The 21,631-nt window shown below is 38.8% G+C and overlaps 1 protein-coding gene across 12 annotated transcripts in view; it reads right to left on the bottom strand.

Moving 5' to 3' along the window:
- Positions 1-21,631, bottom strand: part of LTBP1 (latent transforming growth factor beta binding protein 1) — a 419,947-nt gene that overhangs the window by 91,434 nt on the left and 306,882 nt on the right. For all 12 annotated transcript variants that reach the window (XM_061210616.1, XM_061210619.1, XM_061210618.1 and 9 more), the window contains 2 exons: positions 7,768-7,890; positions 1,191-1,313 (listed from right to left, as the gene is read on the bottom strand). In XM_061210616.1, coding sequence (XP_061066599.1) covers positions 1,191-1,313; positions 7,768-7,890 — 246 coding nt within the window. The remainder of the gene's footprint in view (positions 1-1,190; positions 1,314-7,767; positions 7,891-21,631) is intronic.

Here is a 21,631-nt window from a genome sequence, read left to right as displayed (position 1 = left end):
AGATTAGGTATTGTAATGACTTTGTACGTTCTAGAAAGGGATACTTGAAGAAGGTTAAGATAATATTGGTAGATCCCTTTGTAGGACCACCATACATTGTCTCTTTTATAACACTACCTCAGGAGACCTTTCTACTTATTAAATATCTAAAGTTTACATACAGACATGGATATGATTTGTTTCCCTATAATAAAACAACTGATCGTGTACAGTGTGTATTCTTAAATAAATGTCGTTTAAATGACATTTCTTTTCAGGAACTCTGGACACTTGTGCTTGTCACTGGTGATACCATAGTATTTTTTTTTTTCTTTTTTTTGATACCATAGTATTTTCAAGCTCAGGAAGCATATACTTTTTGGGAAGTGAAGTACAGTTGACCCTTGAACAATGAGGGGGTTAGGGGTGCCAACCACCACACAGTCAAAAATTCGCATTTAACCTGACAGCTGGTCTTCTGTCTCCACAGTTCTGCATCTGAGGAGTCAACCAACCACAGATCGTGTAGTGCTCTACTAAGTATTCACTGAAAAAGTCTGCGTATAAATGGACCCATGCAGTTCAAACATGTGTTGTTGAAGGGCTAATCTGTAATTCTGTATGAAGTTCAATGAAGAAAAATACTTTTTTTAAGTCTAAGGTCAACCCCAGCGAGGTCCAAAATCCTCACTATCACCTGTAGGAACAGGGTATATTTCACAAACTTTATCCGAGTATAAGGGGGATGCTATTTCAGTCTTCCTGAAAAGTCTTGTTTAGTGATTATTTTTTTTAAAGTAAGAATTTTAAAAAGCTCAATGCATACAAAAACTAGGTCATTAATATTCCAAAACATAATACCAGGCTGACATAATTCCCTTCTAAGTGTTAATCCTATTAGGTGAAACTTTCAAATGATTTTAATACAATCGATTTTCTGCAAGTAAGGAATTACACAGAGAGCAACCATTTTTCTTTCCAATAGGAATGCCCAGCCACTGATCACTAATACCTTAGTTTTCAAATTTAGACTTTTTCCATCCTGATTCATTGACTTTCCTGACTTAAGTGTAAGTCCCTTAATTTCTGGCACAATAAAACAATCACGTAGGTAGTTTCTCAAAACCCACTCACTTTACTGAGTGCACTTTTTTTTTTTAGGCACGTGTCTTAAACTGCAATCACAGTAGTTCATGGTGCCACACTCCTACCTTCACACTGGTCTTTTGTCGCTGACAGCTGGTAGCCCTGCCCACAGGTACACCTGAAGGAGCCCTCGGTGTTTTTGCACTGCCCGTTTATGCACAGATTCCCTTGCTGACATTCGTCAACATCTGTAAACACAAAGACAATTGTTTTACATTAGTTCTTATATCTAAACACCCCATTAGCTAAAGTTTGAGACTGTAAGCCAAGCTACTGCCCTCAAAGCCTTCCATTTCCAGGCTGGTCTTTTAAGGCATGACCCACAGTAGAAAATTTTTAATAAGCAGAAAAAAAGGCTCTGCCCTTTCCAATGCATTCTGGGGTTATTATCACAAAAATAATAGTACTTCTCCTAGGTAAGGCACTCTACATTTTAGTTTGAATCAGCCCACCAGTGTTCCTCACATCAACCTCAGTATGCTGAACTGTAGAAAAGAAATAATTACAAATGATAAATTTATGATGAAGTAAAATTGCTTTCATCAAGTTCTTTGCCATCTCTCTCTCTCTCATACTTTGGATACAGCACAAACACAATATGAAATATTTTAGAGTTGAAAAAAGAAAGAATCTCAGCACAAAATAATGGCTACGAGGCAGTTTGCAGACCTGTAGAAGGCAGAAAGAAGGCAGAATTAAAACTCTCCCAAGAATTTAAAAAACAAAACCATAATGGAGGCAGTTATGGGAGGAAATAGACATTTCTACTGTACTAGAAGAACCTGGAAAAGTATAAGGTCAAATAGTTGTGTTAAAGGACACTGAGCTCATTTTCAAAGTAACAAGGAAAGCCAAGAGGCATGGTAATGTTTTGATGATAGATGTTGGAATGTCTAAGGAGAAAGTGATGAGTGAGGATTTTTTTTCAAATGCCTTGAATAAACATAGAGCTATTGACTGAGAAAGAACATAATTCTTTATAAGTGTCCTAGTCGTGAATATGAATTTAGACGAATGAAGAAAAGCCTGGCCTCCTCAATAACTTGAACACTTGTGGTAGAAGCAGCGCGTGTTTTCTAAACGTTTTTGTTTGGCTGTCAGGTTGGTCTGATCTAATTAGATAATGTTGTCTTGCCTTGTCTATGTGGATACAGCCTCAGAATATTCTGCTGACTAGCTAGTCAGTTTGTAAGAGTTTATGATTATTAAAATATAGTAGGACTGAGCTTCACCGCCTCCACTACAGGTTTGCTGTGAGGATTAGTGGAGGCAATGGGTGAAAACACACTAGCCCTGTACTCAGAGTGGGAGAGAGGAGTCCTGATCTTAAAAGAGCAGAACTTGTTTTAAGGAAATAACGTCCTAAAGATCAATGTCCGACTAGTGCTTCCTTCTGAAAATATCCTGTTACTTAAAATGCATCTACAAGTTTGTTTATTTATTTATTTATATAGCACGTTCTTATTAGTTATCCATTTTATACATATTAGTGTATACATGTCAATCCCAATCTCCCAATTCATCTCACCACCACCCCCCTCCTCCACTACTTTCCCCCCTTGCATCTACAAGTTTTTTGCCAGGAGAACTCAATTAACTGCACAGTCTTTTCCCTCAAGTATTACTGACAATTATCTGTTTCCTGAGCGAAGTTGCATTTCTTAACCTCTAGTGAGGCATTAACCTTTTGAATGTTATCTTCATGCAAGCAAGGTGTCAGGTTATGTCTCCTGAAAAAGCTCACATTGACTATTAACGTAATTGGAGTTCAGAAATTTGTTTCTGATTTAATTTCTTACAGAAATTACTTGAGTTTACTAGAAACTTTTGTTTCACTTATTGTGAAGTTGATCCCTTTTGTTTATATATAATTCCTGGCTGCCAACTGTTGACTACCAGTAGAGAAATTAAATAAGAATTTTGTCTTACGAATGATTTTACACCTTTCCAGCATTCTCAGACTACTAGCTTTTCAAGTGGTCGACAGCAAAGACGAGCCCACACCATGTTTTCTTTCAGCACATTCTATAAAATACTTGAGACGTCAGTTCAAGAATTTAAGACCAACAATAGCTCATGTAGCTGGTTGGATCTCACGTAATGCCTGACAACATTTTTAATGCTTTGGCCTCTTTCTGACTTTCTCAAAGAAGATGACAAATTAAGCATTCCCATGTGAAGATGTTTGCAGCAAGACTACACCCTCCATTCCAAGTACTGTCAGGATACACCAGACATCTTACATAAGTTACTCATTTATGTTGGGAAGACTGTCAGAAGTAATTCATTATAAGTAATGATACACATATTTGGAAAAACTCAAGGCAACTCTGTTATCTTGAATGAGGTGATCTTTGGGTCTTTAGAAGGACACAGGGGAACAGAGGCAGCATAATTCTACACATTAAAAAGCATTTTTTCTTTTCTGATGAGGGACAAAATTCCTATGACAAAAGAACACTTTCTAATAAAATAGGCATGCAGGACAAATGTCTTCTCTCTCTTGTGCCAAGAGATGAACAGAAAATATTATTCTTCACAAAAGGTATTTGTTTGTTTGTTTTTTTAAATAAATTTATTTATTTTATTTCTTTTTATTTTGGCTGCGTTGGGTCTTCGTTGCTGCACACAGGCTTTCTTTAGTTGCGGCGAGCAGAGGCTACTCTTCATTGCGGTGTGTGGGCTTCTCATTGTGGTGGCTGCTCTTTTTGCGGAGCACGGGCTCTAGGCATGCGGGCTTCAGTAGTTGTGACTCTCGGGCTCTAGAGCACAGGCTCAGTAGTTGTGGCGCACGGGCTTAGGTGCTCCGTGGCATATGGGATCTTCCCTGACCAGGGCTCGAACCCGTGTCCCCTGCATTGGCAGGCAGATTATTAACCACTGTGCCACCAGGGAAGTCCCAAAAGGTATTTCTTTAAGGGACTTTTTGCACATATTACTATGATAAGTCCTGGTCAGAGTTAAAATAGAGACTATCTCTAGGTATTTATACATTTAGTACATACAGCACTAAAATGTACAAAGAAGTACAAAGATACAAATACAAAAAGATACAAATAAGTAATGGATTAATACACTAGATAATGTATTTACAACCTGAAAAGAGTTGTCAGTACATTAAGTGAGGTGAAGACACAGTCAATATTTAGGACTATCAACAGAGTGAAATTAGCAGAGTTACTGCAATGTTGGAAAACAGATTTATGATCTGGGTAAACTTGACATCTGTGAACTGAGGGCATTTGGGAAAGATTATGAAATAATTAAAGAAAAAGGATGTTATACAATTTGTCATTGTAAAAAGGAAAGGCTTTGATTGGGGAGTAAGGAAAACAACTAGTGCACATGTAGGTTTCTCCAGATGGGGATCTTGCCTGATCCTATCCCAGGCTGTAATGGAAAGACACCAGGAGAATCAGAGTAGAGGGCAAATTTAAATGGCAAGGAGACATAACAGCCCTTTCCCACCTCCAAGCTTTGATATGTGCTGTTTCCTCTGCCTGCTAAGGTTTTCTCCCCTCTGTATTCAATATTTTAAGACCAAGTTCAAATAGCGACACCTCTGCAAAGCCTTCCCAGAAGCATGCAATTAGAATTAGTCACACACTTCTTGGCTTCAGCAGAACTTTGTACGTGCCTATTATTCGGTGAATAACAACATCTACCACAAAACGTCATGCTCTGCCCCTGCTTTATATCTCATCCTCCATGTATTATCTCTGATATCTCATTACCCTATATTATCTCATGCAATCCTCACATCAACCCTCATAGGTGCCATTATTGTTACCTTCTTGCAGATGAGCAAGTAAGGCTTGGTGAAATGAGATAACTTATCCAAGCTAACACAGCTTCAGAGTATCTCAGCTAGAATATGACATACTGCCTTTTAAAAGAAAAAAAAAAACTAAACTCCAGACTTATTTGGATTTCACCAGTTTTTCCACGCAGGTCCTCTTTCTGTTCCAGGATCCAATCCAGGGGACCACATTATATTCAGGTGTCTCATCTCTCCAGTCACTCTTTCCTTGTTTTGACAATGTCAATTGCCTTGAGGATATGGGCCAGAATTCCACAGAATGTCCCCAATTTGGACTTGTCTGATGTTTTTCTCATGATTAAGACTGGGGTTACAGGTTTTTGGAAAGAATAGCACAGAGGTAAAGTGCTTTGGTCCTCCCATAATGTCAGGAGTACATGACATTCGCATGACGTCACTGACGACTTAACTTTCATCACTTAGTACTATCTCCAATTATCTGATGCAGGTTTGCATCTCTTCCAATGAGTAATAGTTCTTTGAGAGATTTCAGCCTCTTGGTAACATACGCAGTGCCTGGAACACGTTGGTTCCTTGATACACTTGAGAGGAAGGAAAGGAAGGCTGAATAGAAGCTTCTGCAGCAGCCCAGCAGAGTGCCCCAGAGGCTGGAAAATACGAGTGTTCCTAGGGGTGGCATCAATTGATGGTGTGAATTCACAGGTAGTAGGGAGACTGACTAGAGAAGGGCAGCCTCATCTGGGATGGCAATGCCAAGAGGAAGACGGTGGTAATGAGTCATTCATTCAACATGTATTTACTCTGTGCATTTTCCCTCTAGGGAGTCCAATCCTCGAATTTTAGGGATGACATGATATCAGGAAACCTGAGATTATTTATCCAAGGTTGTATAGTGAATCCCTGGAAGTGCCAGGATTCAGGTCAGTAGTGAGGAAGAAGATGGGTGTGCAGGGCAGGATAATCATGAACAAGTACTCGAGTCAAAATAAGCACAGAATATACCCAGGGCCGTTGTGACATCAGTTGGATGGGACAGAGATTGCAAATTGAAGAAAGCAGTGGTGACAAATTTGGAATATGAAGTAGGGGCTGATGACAAGGGTTTTTATGAATAAGCAGATGAAAAGAAGCAGGCAGACTGGGAAGAGAAAGTAATATGACAGGTTATGGCAATAAACCAGATACAGCAATCAAATAAAGATTAACAATGGGTTCTGATGCTGAGACCTTCAGCCACCATTAGTCCTGTATGTAAGGAAGATATAATACCTTTCAAGCGATTCTCATGTTTAACTTTTCCTGAGGAGATGTCCAGCTTAAGGAGTCAGAAGGAAAGCTGCGGATGTGGGAAAGGACCAGGAGAAAAGGGAGATGTGCCTACTTCATATGCTCTCTTGGGAGTGGACAGTATTCTGCTGCATGGAAGGAGTAAGGCACCAAATCCAGACGTCTGTGAATTCCCTACTGCCAGTGGAAGATGCTTCAATTCGTACAGGTCAGTAGTAGGGTATCTGTTTACTGCTTCCCTACCACAGTGATAAATTAGTCACTACCCTAGATCCTTCACTTTCATTGAGACAGTAAAGAAAAAGTTTTTTACTTATTTCCTCTTTCTCCCTTTGAAAGAGCATGCTTTTAGGTATAAAAGTGATGGAAGATAGCAGAAAGGAAACAATCCATAGATTTAACTACAGAAAAAATGAAAATTTCTTAAAAAAATTATTTAAAAAATTAGCGAAACCTTGGACAAATTACACTAATATTCTAAAGAAAACGGTATATGTTAAATATATACACTGTACATAGGTTTATATATATATATCCTATATATAAAGTGTTCATACACATTGACTTAAAAACTTGATTAATGGGAAAAGATATTAACAAATTTACAAAAGAGGAAATATAAATGTTTAACAGATGTATGAAATAAGTGTTTAATAATTAGAAGTGTTAGGGAAATTATTAAAGGAAATGAGCACATAAAATACATATTAAATCTTTTAGAAGTAAAAGAAACACACATTTTAAAATTAGAAATTAGTGTTCTTCTATTGAAATAGTTAAACACAGAACATTTTGCCTGATTATTCCACTTTTATAAATAAGGAAGTAATCCGAAAATTCAGGCAAAGATTTATTTTTTAAAGAGATGCCTGTTAGGTTTTATTTTTACATAATAATCAGAAGCTGGAAAAAATATGTTGTTCAACACCTGAAGAACAGCAAGAAAATGGTGACACAGCAATACACTGGGATATTACACTGCCTTTAAAACTAATGTTTGAAAAGAGTTATTAATGAAATGTAAAATGCTCATGATATACTATTAAATGATAAAAAGCAAGAGAGAAAACTGTACACAGAACATAATGATATAAAATATCCATGAGATATGAATATCCACAAATGAGGTTGAAAGATTAGTACTTTATCTTTTTTACCTTTCTGCATTTGCTACATTTCGTATAGCAAATGCATGTTTTTTAATAGCAATTTTATTGAAATAAAAATCACACACCACATAATTCATCTATTTAAAGTGTACAATTCAATAGTTTTTAGTATATTCACAGAGTTGTACAACTGCATGTATTGTTTTTATAACTGGAAAAAACAAAATAGATCTGTGGTTTACAGATATTCTCTAAAAAAACACTGTTTTTCTCTATGTAAACAGATAGGGTCTGTATTTAATCACCATGAGGAGTCACTTTCAAAGATGCCAACCAAAATGTGCTCCAAGTAGCTCAATCAAAATAAATGACAGGTAGTATGTTTCCCTTTTTTAAGGCTAGTTACTCTAATATGTTTTTAAATGCAGTTCAAATAAAAATGAGACATCTGATCACAGTATTTACCTTTACAGTGCTTGTGGTCTGGAGTTGGGGTATAGCCCTTGTGGCATGAACACATGTAGGATCCTTCGAGGTTGGAGCAAGTACCATTTGTGCAGATATCTGGTTCCAGGCATTCATCCACATCTTAAAGAATGGGGTATAATGGAAAGGGGGAAAAAACGACAAAGAGGAAAAAAAGAAATAAAACATAAATAAAGTTGAATTTGGTTAGAAACAGAAATAGTGGATCTTCTAAAGAGGGGCAGATTCTTTTTTCTTTTTTTTGGCCGCACCATGCGGCTTCTGGGAATTTTAGTTCCCCAATCAGGGATTGAACCCAGGCCCTCAGCAGTGACAGTGTGGAGTCCTAACCACTGGACCACCAGAGAATTCCCAAGAGGGGCAGGTTCTTTAAGATAAGCTTTCAAATTAGCCCTTAAGAGGAAGAGAAGCTCTGGTATGAGGTATGTGTATGATGGTTCCGTGGCTTAATTTACTTTCTGCAAAGTAACTCATAAAAGGAACCAAACATGCTCTACAAATAAACTCAATGGAAGGCTTGTTTTAGAGGGGAGGGAGGAAGAGAGGATAGATGTAGAGCAACATCCCCTGCAAGATAAAATATTCCAAAGAACCACAGACGTGTGGAGGTCTAGTTAGAGAACTGATGAACTTCAGTAGAATGTGAGCGTTTACCGAAGCAAGAGATATGACTCATGACCCAGAAAAACCATGGGAAAGTTTTAACAGAAAGGTGAAAAAAAATCTGGCAAAACATTCTAAGATGGCATTGAATCAGTGATTAAAGAAAAAAAACAATCTAGGGGACAAACATAAGCCTAATGGGTAGTTTGAAGGTGGGGTATAGGCTGAAGAGGCAGATACAATAATAATAGCTAATCTTTTTTTTTTTAACATCTTTATTGGAGTATAATTGCTTTACAATGGTGTGTTAGTTTCTGCTTTATAACAAAGTGAATCAGCTATACATATACATATATCCCCATATCTCTTCCCTCTTGCATCTCCCTCCCTCGCACCCTCCCTATTCCCCACCTCCAGGTGGTCACAAAGCACCGAGCTGACCTCCCTGTGCTATGTGGCTGCTTCCCACTAGCTATCAATTTTACATTTTTTTTTTTAGATTCCACATATATGTGTTAGCATACGGTATTTGTTTTTCTCTTTCTGACTTACTTCACTCTGTATGACAGACTCTAGGTCCATCCACCTCACTAAAAATAACTCAATTTCGTTTCTTTTTATTTACAAACAGCTCATGCAGTTCAATATCAAAAAAACAAACAACCCAATCCAAAAATGGTCAGAAGACCTAAACAGACATTTCTCCAAAGAAGATATACAGATTGCCAAGAAACACATGAAAGGATGCTCAACATCACTAATCATTAGAGAAATGCAAATCAAAACTACAATGAAGTTATCACCTCATACCAGTCAGAATGGCCATCATCAAAAAATCTACAAACAATAAATGCTGGAGAGGGTGTGGAGAAAAGGGAACCCTCTTGCACTGTTGGTGGGAATGTAAATTGATACAGCCACTATGGAGAACAGTATGGAGGTTCCTTAAAAAACTAAAAATAGAACTACCATACGACCCAGCAATCCCACTACTGGGCATATACCCTGAGAAAACCATAATTCAAAAAGAGTCATGTGCCACAATGTTCATTGCAGCTCTATTTACAATAGCCAGGACATGGAAGCAACCTAAGTGTCCATCGACAGGTGAATGGATAAAGAAGATGTGGCACATATATACAATGGAATAATACTTAATCCTTATCAGGCACTTACTGTATGAAGGCACTGAAGGCTTTACACATATTCTCTCATTTAATGCTAACAAAATCCATATGGGCTAACCCTTCACAGAGGACGGAACTGAGATTTAAAGAAGTTCAAAGCTTGTCCAAGGCCACATGGTTAGAAACTGATGGCTCAGATTTGAACTCAGTCAGACTAACTCCAAAGACCATCTTTTAAACTGTAAGGTTCTGTCATAGGCAAAGTTAAGTCTAGAGACAGAAACAGTTAAACAGAAAAAGCACGACTTTGTTTTTATGATTTGCTAACACAGCATTTATATCAATAATCATTATCTAAGTGTTCATTGATTTTATTCAACAAACTTTCATTAAGCTCCTACTAGAATATTGTTAATTCAAAAAGAAAAATTTGAGTTCTGTGCCCCACTTGAATGCCCCTGGGTAAGTCCACTGTATCTTGCAGAAAGAAGGTATATAATGTAGCATAAATAACCAAAAATTTAAAGAGAAAAAACTTCAACCACAAAGTGCCAAAAATATACACAGCATCACAATTTTACAGTGGGCTACAACTTAATCAAAGTATTTTATACATAAGGCAAACAATAAAAAGGAAAAGGCTCTTGATTGTATCCATTTCATTTCACAATGCTCGCCACAAAAGCAATACAGTTTTCTACCTCAGTATTAACAGAGAATCACGAGCACATTAACAGAGACTTGTTTTAAGTCAGCAATCATTCATTTGCACTGCATTTCATTAAAACTGTACTCCTTTTTCTTTTTTACAATGGAATTCAGAAGTAGAGTATTACCAAAATAAGGCATGGGGGATCTTGTGTGTGTGCACATGTGTGTATGCCATATGCATACTGAAAACAGCCAAGTAATTGACACTGCCTAGGCGTTCTGCCTTGCTTTCACAACATCACTAATTATAGTAGAGTGACCCTATTCCATTACAAACAAAAATAACACTTTCAGACTGACTCATTATCCACCCCTTCTTTGGTTGTGGGAGTCCACTTTTGTAAACATTGAAAGCAAACTACTTCAAAGAAGAAGCCAAACACTGGAGCCAAAATAAATAATGGGACAGAATGAACATAGACGCTGGGCATGGAAATTCCAACAGCAATGTAAAAATGTCATGTCTAGGATCTGGTTTGGTTTCAAAAATGTTAACAAGTTGAAAAATGTATCAATTGCTCTTTTTAATTTTTCATGCACCAGAGAGTGTGATTTATAAGACTGCAGAATATAACAGTAAAATTAATTTCTAAGACCATATTTTCTCTTAAAGTAAATTAACAGGCATTGCAGATTACCATTCAGGAGATACTTATAAAACTTCTATTTTACCAGGCTACTACCATGATTAACGATGAAGCAGAATGCTTTGAAATATCTAGGAGACCCTGATGTGTTTATTCTTTACTTACTACAGTCATAACTGCATGGAACCAGAATCCTGTAGATAGAACAGTTTGAATTGAATAAGTACATGAGCTTAGTGGCACTTATGCTCTTAAGGAGATAATGATATATAGTAAAATATCACTAAAAATGTCTTTGATTTAGAATCAAAAGGTACAAACCTCCAGCTATAAAATAAATGTCATGGTGATGTAATGTACAGCATGGTGACCATAGTTAGTAACATTGTATTGCGTCCTTGAAAGTTGCCAAGAGAATACAGTTGGCCCTTGAAGAACATGGGTTTGAACTGCATGCATCCACTTACACACGGATTTTTTTCAACAGTAAATACTACAGTACTACACGATCCGCGGTTGGGAGAAACCGTGGACGCAGAGGGCCAACTTTAAGTTATATGCAGATTTTCAGCTGCACAAAGGGTTGGTGCCCCTAATGCCCTCATTGTTAGAGGGTCAACTGTGGATCTTAAAAGTCTTCATCACAAGAAAAAAAATTTTTGTAACCATGTATGGTGATGGATGTTAACTAGACTTATTATGGTGATCATGTTGCAATGTATACAAATATTGAATCATTTTGTACACCTGAAATATAATGCTATCTCACAATTATACCTCAATTAAAAAAAAAAAAAAGAATCTCTATACAGAAGGAAGGTGTCTAGAGTGGAGTCTCACTTGGTGGATGTAAAGGGAATGAAATAAACTCAGTGTCGTATCTTTAGCCAGACCTCTCTCCTTAACTGCTCATCGCCACAGCTATGATCTTAGAAATTAAGTTTACTGTTATATTCTGTTAGTTTACTGGGACATCTCTACTTGATGTCCCACAGGCACCTCTTGAGTCCTCATGGCCCAAACTGATCCTTTTCCTGCCTTCTCTTTATGCTGTCTCTCATGTCAATATAGGCTACCACGACCCACTCAGACGCCCAAGTCAGAAACTTGGGAGTCATCCCTTCTAGATTCCTTACTCTCCCTCTTTCCCCACATTCAATTTACTACCAAGTCATGTAAATTCTACTTACCAAATCTCTCTCAAATACACCCAACTTTACTTCATTCCCACTACTACCATTCTCTCTCACCTGGGTTACTGGCATAATCTTTTGTTTCTCTGTTTAAAGTTTTACCCTATCAAATCCATTATCCAAATTGCAGCCACAGCAATATTTCTAAAATACAAATCTGACCAATGATGTTGTTCCTCTACTTTAAAAACTTCCAATCGTTTCTAGGGTTTTTCAATTCAGTCAAGGATACAGCACAAACCTGTGGGGCCCTGAATAGTACTGACAGAAAGTCAGGCCCCCATAATCCCTACTTCTAACCCTTGGGAGGACCAATGCCATGGGAAACAAGGTGGTCTCTACCCACCCTACTGTCTACCACCCAACACCCACAGCCCCTTACCCCTGCAGCAGAGGGAGATGGTTATGTCTCTGTTTTCTGTATTGGAGCTCAAAACTCATTCTAGGATTACAGTCTTATAGAAGAGTTGTATCACCCAAATTCTTACACGCATATACATAATGAGTTCAAAAGGGAAACTGTCCATAGAAAAATGGGTCACAAATTCAAGAAAAACAATTTACCAATGGGCTTTGGGGACATAATTTGGCATGTACCATTCATGAATTAATTAAACCTCCCACAGCAAGGAAGTTGCCAGTTTACTAGGTCAGCAATTTCTGGATGACTGTTAACGAGTTTATGAATCCAACTCACTGTACTATCACCCAATCCAAATTAATCCTTCTCATCCACAATACCTTGAATGACTCTCACAAATGCCTGGTGAAAACTGGATACGCCACACCTATAGGATTTCCTGATTCCTCCTCTAATAACTCTATCATAATAGGCAGTCAGAAGCATAATTTGTCCTTAACGAACCTGGCTGATTTTTATGATCATCACATCCTTTAAAAAATGTTTCACCTCATCATCGGAATCCTGCAGTCTACAGTTCTTTTTCAAGATCAACATGAAGTTCAGTGCTCATTAGTTCCCGAACTCCACCTTCTTTCCTCTTTGGGGGGAAATGAGGACATTAATCTCTCTCCAGGTCCTGGGCAACTTTCCATTCTCCACAATTTCACAAAGATGATTCCCAGCTGGCCAGCAATCCCACCTGCAAATTCTCTCATTGCTTCGAGAGGTAATTCATCTGGGTCAGGAACCCTTTTGAAATTTCCCTTCCTAATATCCTGGGAACACATCAGACTGCCCAAAGCCCCTCTGTGGTGGGCAAGACCTCTAAAGTTCTAAGGGTGCTCAGTGGCCACCTTCCCACAGGTCAGCCCGTGGCTGTACTGCCCCCTTCCACTTCACCCACCTTGGGGTTGGTCAGAATAGGGTCCAGAGCAAGAGTTTACCTGCATTACTTCCTTTACTACCAAGGAGATGAATCTGTCAACACGGTGAACCAGTCATTTTTCTGAAGCCATTCAACCTCATGTAATTCATTAGTGACCAAGAGACTTCAGTGAGTGAGCACCATTTTATATGGGAAGAAAACATCTTATTCTATCACTATGCTACATGAAAATACAGGATTACTCCCCACACAAACATTACTTCAATTATCCCTCAACTATTCTTCACACATAGTCTTTACATTGGGTTGGCCAAAAAGTTCATTCAGATTTTTCTGTAACATCTTATGGAAAAACCCAAACGAACGTTTTGGCCAACCAAATACTAAAGATGATGGGAGAACGTATTTGACAGAAAAGCAAGCATGGCAGAGAGACCTTCAAGATGGCGGAGTTGTAAGACGTGGAGATCACCTTTCTCCCCACAAATACATCAGAAATACAACTACATGTGGAACAACTCCTACAGAACACCTACTGAATGCTGGCAGAAGACCTCAGGCTTCCCAAAAGGCAAGAAACTCTCCACGTACCTGGGCAGGGAAAAAGAAAAAAGAAAAAACAGAGACAAAAGAATAGGGACAGGACCTGCACCTCAGGGAGGGAGCTGTGAAGGAGGAAAAGTTTCCACACACTAGGGAGACAGGGGATAGGCTGGGGGAAAGCTTCAGAGCCACGGAGGAGAGCGCAGCAACAGGGGTGCAGAGGGCAAAGCGGAGAGATTCCCGCACAGAGGATCAGTGCCAACCAGCACTCACCAGCCCGAGAGCCTTGTCTGCTCACCAGCTGGGACGGGTGGTGTCTGGGAGCTGAGGTCAGATCCCAGGGAGAGGACTGGGGTTGGTTGTGTGAACACAGCCTGAAGGGGGCTAGTGTGCCACAGCTAGCCGGGAGGGAGTCCGGTAAAAAGTCTGGAACTACCTAAGAGGCAAGAGACCATTGTTTCTGGGTGTGCGAGGAGAGGGAATTAAGAGCACTGCCTAAATGAGCTCCAGAGACGGGTGTGAGCCATGGCTATCAGCGCGCACACCAGAGATGGGCATGAAACGCTAAGGCTGCTGCTGCCGCCACCAAGAAGCCTGTGAGCAAGCACAGGTCACTATCCACACCTCCCATCCCGGGAGCCTGTGCAGCCCGCCACTGCCAGGGTTCTGTGATCCAGGGACAACTTCCCTGGGAGAAGACACGGCACGCCTCAGGCTGTTGCGATGTCACGCTGGCCTCTGCAGCCGCAGGCTCACCCCGCATTCTGTACCCCTCCCTCGCCCCGGCCTGAGTGAGCCAGAGCCCCCTAATCAGCCACTCCTTTAACCCATCCTGTCTGAGCAAAGAACAGAAGCCCTCAGGCGACCTACACGCAGAGGCGGGGCCAAATCCAAAGCTGAACCCCGGGAGCTGTGCGAACAAAGTAAAGAAAGGGAAATCTCTCCCAGCAGCCTCAGGAGCAGCGGATTAAATCTCCACAATCAACTTGATGTACCCTGCATCTCTGGAATACCTGAATAGACAACAAATCATTCCAAAATTCAGGCGGTGGACTTTGGGAGCAACTACAGTTGGGGTTTGCTTTCTGCATCTAATTTGTTTCTGGTTTTATGTTTATCTTAGTTTAGTATTTAGAGTTTATTATCATTGGTAGATTTGTTTATTGATTTGGTTGCTCTCTTCCTTTTTTTAAATATGTAGATATATATATATATATATTTTTTTTTTTTTTTCCTTTTTCTCTTTTTGTGACTGTGTATATGTGTGCTTCTTTGTGTGATTTTGTCTGTATAGCTTTGCTTTTACCATTTGTCCTAGGGTTCTGTCTGTCCGTTTTTGTGTTTCTTTGTTTTCTCAGAATAGTTTTTAGCTCTTGTTATCATTGGTGGATTTGCTTTTTGGTTTGGTTGCTCTCTTCTTTCTTTTCTTTTTCTTTTATTACTTTTTCTTTTTTTCTTTTTTATTTTTTAAAAATAAATTTATTTACTTATTTATTTATTTTTGGCTGCGTTGGGTCTTAGTTGCTGCGCGCAGGCTTTTCTCTAGTGGCAGTGAGTGGGGGTTACTCTTCATTGTCATACGCGGGCTTCTAACTGCGGTGGCTTCTCTTGTTGTGGAGCATGGGCTCTAGGCACACAGGCTTCAGTAGTTGTGGCCTGCGGGCTCTAGACTGCAGGCTCAGTAGTTGTGGCGCACGGGCTTAGTTGCTCCGCACCACGTGGGATCTTCCTGGACCAGGGCACGAACCTGAGTCCCTTGCATTGGCAGGCGGATTCTCAACCACTGTGCCACCAGGGAAGCCTTATTACTTTTTAATTTTTTAATTTTTAATAATTTTTTAAAATGTTTTATTTTAATAAATTTATTTTATTTATTTTTTACTTTCTTTCTTTCTTTTTCTCTCCCTTTTGTTCTGAGCTGTGTGGCCGAGAGAGTCTTGGTGATCTGGCCAGGTGTCAGGCCTATGCCTCTGAGGTGGGAGAGCTGAGTTCAGGACATCGGTCCAACGGAGACCTCCTGGCTCCACGTAATATCAAAAGGCGAAAGCTCTCCCAGAGATCTCCATCTCAACACTAAGACCCTGCACCACTCAACGACCAGCAAGCTACAGTGCTGGACACCCTATGCCAAACAACTAGCAAGAGAGGAACACAACCCCACCCGTTAGCAGAGAGGCTGCCTAAAATCATAATAAGGTCACAGACACGCCAAAATATACCACCGGATGCAGTCCTGCCCACCAGAAAGACAAGATCCAGCCTCATCAACCAGAACACAGGCACTAGTCCCCTCCACCAGGAAGCCTACACAACCCACTGAACCAACCTTACCCACTGGGGGCAGACACCAAAAACAATGGGAACTACGAACCTGCAGCCTGCAAAAAGGAAACGCCAAACACAGTAAGTTAAGCAAAATGAGAAGACAGAGAAACACACAGCAGGTGAAGGAGCAAGGTAAAAACCCACCAGACCAAACAAATGAAGAGGAAATAGGCAGTCTACCTGAAAAAGAATTCAGAGTAATGACAGTAAAGATGATCCAAAATCTTGGAAATAGAATGGAGAAAATATAAGAAACGTCTAACAAGGACCTAGAAGAACTAAAGAGCAAACAAACAATGATGAACAACACAAAAAATGACATTAAAAATTCTCTAGTAGGAATCAATAGCAGAATAACTGAGGCAGAAGAACAGATAAGTGACCTGGAAGATAAAACAGTGGAAATAACTACCACAGAGGAGAATAAAAAAAGATGAAAAGAACTGAGGACAGTCTCAGAGACCTCTGGGGCAACATTAAATGCACCAACATTCAAATTATAGGGATCCCAGAAGAAGAAGAGAAAAAGAAAGGGACTGAGAAAATATTTGGAGAGATTATAGTTGAAAAATTCTCTAATATGGGAAAGGAAATAGTCGATCAAGTCTAGGAAGTGCAGAGAGTCCCATACAGGATAAAAGCAAGGAGAAACACGCCAAGACACATATTAAGCAAATTATCAAAAATTAAATACAAAGAAAAAATATTAAAAGCAGCAAGGGAAAAACAACAAATAACATAAGAGGGAGCCCCCATAAGGTTAACAGCTGATCTTTCAGAAGAAACTCTGCAAGCCAGAAGAGAGTGGCAGGACATATTTAAAGTGACGAAGGAGAAAAACCTACAACCAAGATTACTCTACCCAGCAAGGATCTTATTCAGATTTGACAGAGAAATTAAAACCTTTACAGACAAGCAAAAGCTAACAGAATTCAGCACCACCAAACCAGCTTTACAACAAATGCTAAAGGAACTTATCTAGGCAGGAAACACAGAGAAGGAAAAGACCTACAGTAATAAACCCAAAACAATTAAGAAAATGGTAATAGGAACATACATATCGATAATTACCTTAAATGTAAATGGATTAAATGTTCCAACCAAAAGACATAGATTGGCTGAATGGATACAAAAACAAGACCTGTATATATGCTGTCTACAGTAGACCCACTTCAGATCTAGGGACACATACAGACTGAAAGTGAGGGGATGGAAAAAATATTCCATGCAAATGTAAATCAAAAGAAAGCTGGAGCAGCAATTCTCATATCAGACAAAATAGACTTTACAACAAAGACTATTACAAGAGACAAAGAAGGACACTACATAATGATCAAGGGATCAATCCAAGAAGAAGATATAACAATTATAAATATTTATGCACCCAACATAGGAGCACCTCAATACATAAGGTAAATACTAACAGCCATAAAAGGGGAAATCAACAGTGACACAATCATAGTAGGGGACTTTAACACCCCACTTTCACCAATGGACAGATCATCCAAAATGAAAATAACTAAGGAAATACAAGCTTTAACTGATACATTAAACAAGATGGACTTAATTGATATTTATAGGACATTCCATCCAAAACAACAGAATACACATTCTTCTCAAGTGCTCATGGAACATTCTCCAGGATAGATCATATCTTGGGTCACAAATCAAGCCTTGGTAAATTTAAGAAAATTGAAATCGTACCAAGTATCTTTTCCAACCACAACGCTATGAGACTAGATATCAATTACAGGAAAAATCTGTAAGAAATACAAACACATGGAAGCTAAACAATACACTACTAAATAACCAAGAGATCACTGAAGAAATCAAAGAGGAAATCAAAAAATTCCTACAAAGAAATGACAATGAAAACACAATGACCCCAAACTTTTGGGATGCAGCGAAAGCAGTGCTAAGAGGGAAGTTCATAGCAATACAATCCTACCTCAGGAAACGAGAAACATCTCAAATAAACAACCTAACTTTACACCTAAAGCAATTAGAGAAAGAAGAACAAAAAAACCCCCAAAGTTAGCAGAAGGAAAGAAATCATAAAGATCAGATCAGAAATAAATGAAAAAGAAATGAAGGAAACAATAGCAAAGATCAATAAAACTAAAAGCTGGTTCTTTGAGAAGATAAGCAAAATTGATAAACCATTAGCCAGACTCATCAAGAGAAAAAGGGAGAAGAGTCAAATCAATAGAATTAGAAATGAAAAAGGAGAAGTAACAACTGACACTGCAGAAATACAAAGGATCATGAGAGATTACTACAAGCAACTATATGCCAATAAAATGGACAACCTGGAAGAAACGGACAAATTCTTAGAAATGCACAACCTTCCAAGAACGAACCAAAAAGAAACAGAAAATATAAACAGACCAATCACAAGCACTGAAATTGGGACTGTGATTAAAAATCTTCCAACAAACAAAAGCCCAGAACCAGATGCCTTCACAGGCAAATTCTATCAAACATTTAGAGAAGAGCTAACACCTATCCTTCTCAAACTCTTCCAAAATATAGCAGAGGGAGGAACACTCCCAAACTCATTCTACGAGGCTACCATCCCCCTGATACCAAAACCAGACAAAGATGTGACAAAGAAAGAAAACTACAGGCCAATATCACTGATGAACACGAATGCAAAAATCCTCAACAAAATACTAGCAAACAGAATCCAACAGCACACTAAAAGGATCATACACCATGATCAAGTGGGGTTTATCCCAGGAATGCAAGGATTCTTCAATACATGCAAATCAATCAAATTGATACACCATATTAACAAATTGAAGAATAAAACCATATGATCATCTCAACAGATGCAGAAAAAGCTTTTGACAAAATTCAACACCCATTTATGATAAAAACCCTCCAGAAAGTAGGCATAGAGGGAACTTACCTCAACATAATAAAGGCCATATATGACAAACCCATAGGCAACATCCTTGTCAATGGTGAAAACCAGAAACCATTTCCTCTAAGATCAGGAACAAGACAAGGTTGCCTACTCTCACCACTATTATTCAACATACTTTTGGAAGTTTTAGCCACAGCAATCAGAGAAGAAAAAGAAATAAAAGGAATCCAAATCAGAAAAGAAGAAGTAAAGCTGTCACTGTTTGCAGGTGACATGATAGTATACATAGAGAATCCTAAAGATGCTACCAGAAAACTACTAGAGCTAATCAATGAATTTGGTAAAGTAGCAGGATACAAAATTAATGCACAGAAATCTCTTGCATTCCTATACACGAATGATGAAAAATCTGAAAGAGAAATTAAGGGAACACTCCTATTTACCACTGCAACAAAAAGAATAAAATACCTAGGAATAAACCTACCTAAGGAGACAAAAGACCTGTATGCAGAAAACTTTAAGACACTGATGAAAGAAATTAAAGATGATACAAACAGATGGAGAGATATACCATGTTCTTGGATTGGAAGAATAAACATTGTGAAAATGACTATACTACCCAAAGCAATCTACAGATTTAATGCAATCCCTATCAAACTACCAATGGCATTTTTCACAGAACTAGAACAAAAACTTTCACAATTTGTATGGAAACACAAAAGACCCCAAAGAGCCAAAGCAATCTTGAGAAAGAAAAACGGAGCTGGAGGAATCAGGCTCTGGACTTCAGACTATACTACGAAGCTACAGTAATCAAGACAGTATGGTACTGGCACAATAACAGAAATATAGATCAATGGAACAGGATGGAAAGCCCAGAGATAAACCCATGCACATATGGTCACCTTATCTTTGATAAAGGATTCAAGAATATACAATGGAGAAAAGACAGTCTCTTCAATAAGTGGTGACGGGAAAACTGGACAGCTACGTGTAAAATAATGAAATTAGAACACTCTCTAACACCATACACAAAAATAAACTCAAAATGGATTAAAGACCTAAATGTAAGGCCAGACACTATCAAACTCTTAGAGGAAAACATAGGCAGAACACTCCATGACATAAATCACAGCAAGATCCTTTTTGACTCACCTCCTAGAGAAATGGAAATAAAAACAAAAATAAACAAATGGGACTTAATGAAACTTAAAAGCTTTTGCACAGCAAAGGAAACCATGAACAAGATGAAAAGACAACCCTCAGAATAGGAGAAAATATTTGCAAATGAAGCAACTACAAAGGATTAATCTCCAAAATTTACAAGCAGGTCATGTAGCTCAATATTAAAAAAACAAACAACCCAAGCCAAAAATGGGCAGAAGACCTAAATAGACATTCCTCCAAAGAAGGTATACAGATTGCCAACAAACACATGAAAGGATGCTCAACATCACTAATCATTAGATAAAGGCAAATCAAAACTACAATGAGGTATCACCTCACACCAGTCAGAACGGCCATCATCAAAAAATCTACAAACAATAAATGCTGGAGAGGGTGTGGAGAAAAGGGAACCCTCTTGCACTGTTGGTGGGAATGTACATTGATACAGCCACTATGGAGAACAGTATGGAGGTTCCTTAAAAAACTAAAAATAGAACTACCATAGGACCCAGCAATCCCACTACTGGGCATATACCCTGAGAAAACCGTAATTCAAAAAGAGTCATGTACCACAATGTTCATTGCAGCTCTATTTACAATAGCCAGGACATGGAAGCAACCTAAGTGTCCATCGACAGATGAATGGATAAAGATGATGTGGCACATATATACAATGGAATATTACTCAGCCATAAAAAGAAACGAAATTGAGTTATTTGTAGTGAGGTGGATGGACCTAGAGTCTGTCATACAGAGTGAAGTAAGTCAGAAAGAGAAAAGCAAATACCATATGCTAACACATATATATGGAATCTAAAAAAAAAAAAAAAAAAAGTGGTCATGAAGAACCTAGGGGCAAGACAGGAATAAAGACACAGACCTACTAGAGAATGGACTTGAGGACACGGGGAGGGGGAAGGGTAAGCTGGGACAAAGCGAGAGAGTGGCATGGACATATATACACTACCAAATGTAAAATAGATAGCTAGTGGGAAGCAGCCGCATAGCACAGGGAGATCAGCTCGGTGCTTTGTGACCATCTAGAGGGGTGGGATAGGGAGGGTGGGAGGAAGACGCAAGAGGGAGGAGATTTGGGGATTTATGTATATGTATAGCTGATTCACTTTGTTATAAAGCAGAAACTAACACACCACTGTAAAGCAATTATACTCCAATAAAGATGTTAAGAAAAAAAAAAAAAGGAAGCATGGCAAAATGAGAGACAGATGCTGATTAGGCCAATGCAATGAAATCACCTCACCTGTACTTGAGGTATAGTAAATCCTCAGGATGTCACCCCCTCTGTCAATTCTGACAAAGTTAAAAATATGCAGTAGCAGAGCTGCCTACAAAAATAGGTTATATGTTCCTCAAAGACTCATCACTGCTTTTCAGAATTGGAATACAGCCAATGCTATGTACATCGCAG

The sequence above is a fragment of the Eubalaena glacialis genome, chromosome 14, assembly GCF_028564815.1.
Source record: "Eubalaena glacialis isolate mEubGla1 chromosome 14, mEubGla1.1.hap2.+ XY, whole genome shotgun sequence".
Lineage (NCBI taxonomy): Eukaryota > Metazoa > Chordata > Mammalia > Artiodactyla > Balaenidae > Eubalaena > Eubalaena glacialis.
Note: the sequence above shows the minus strand (reverse complement) of the source record. Positions and strands in the feature narration are given on the sequence as shown.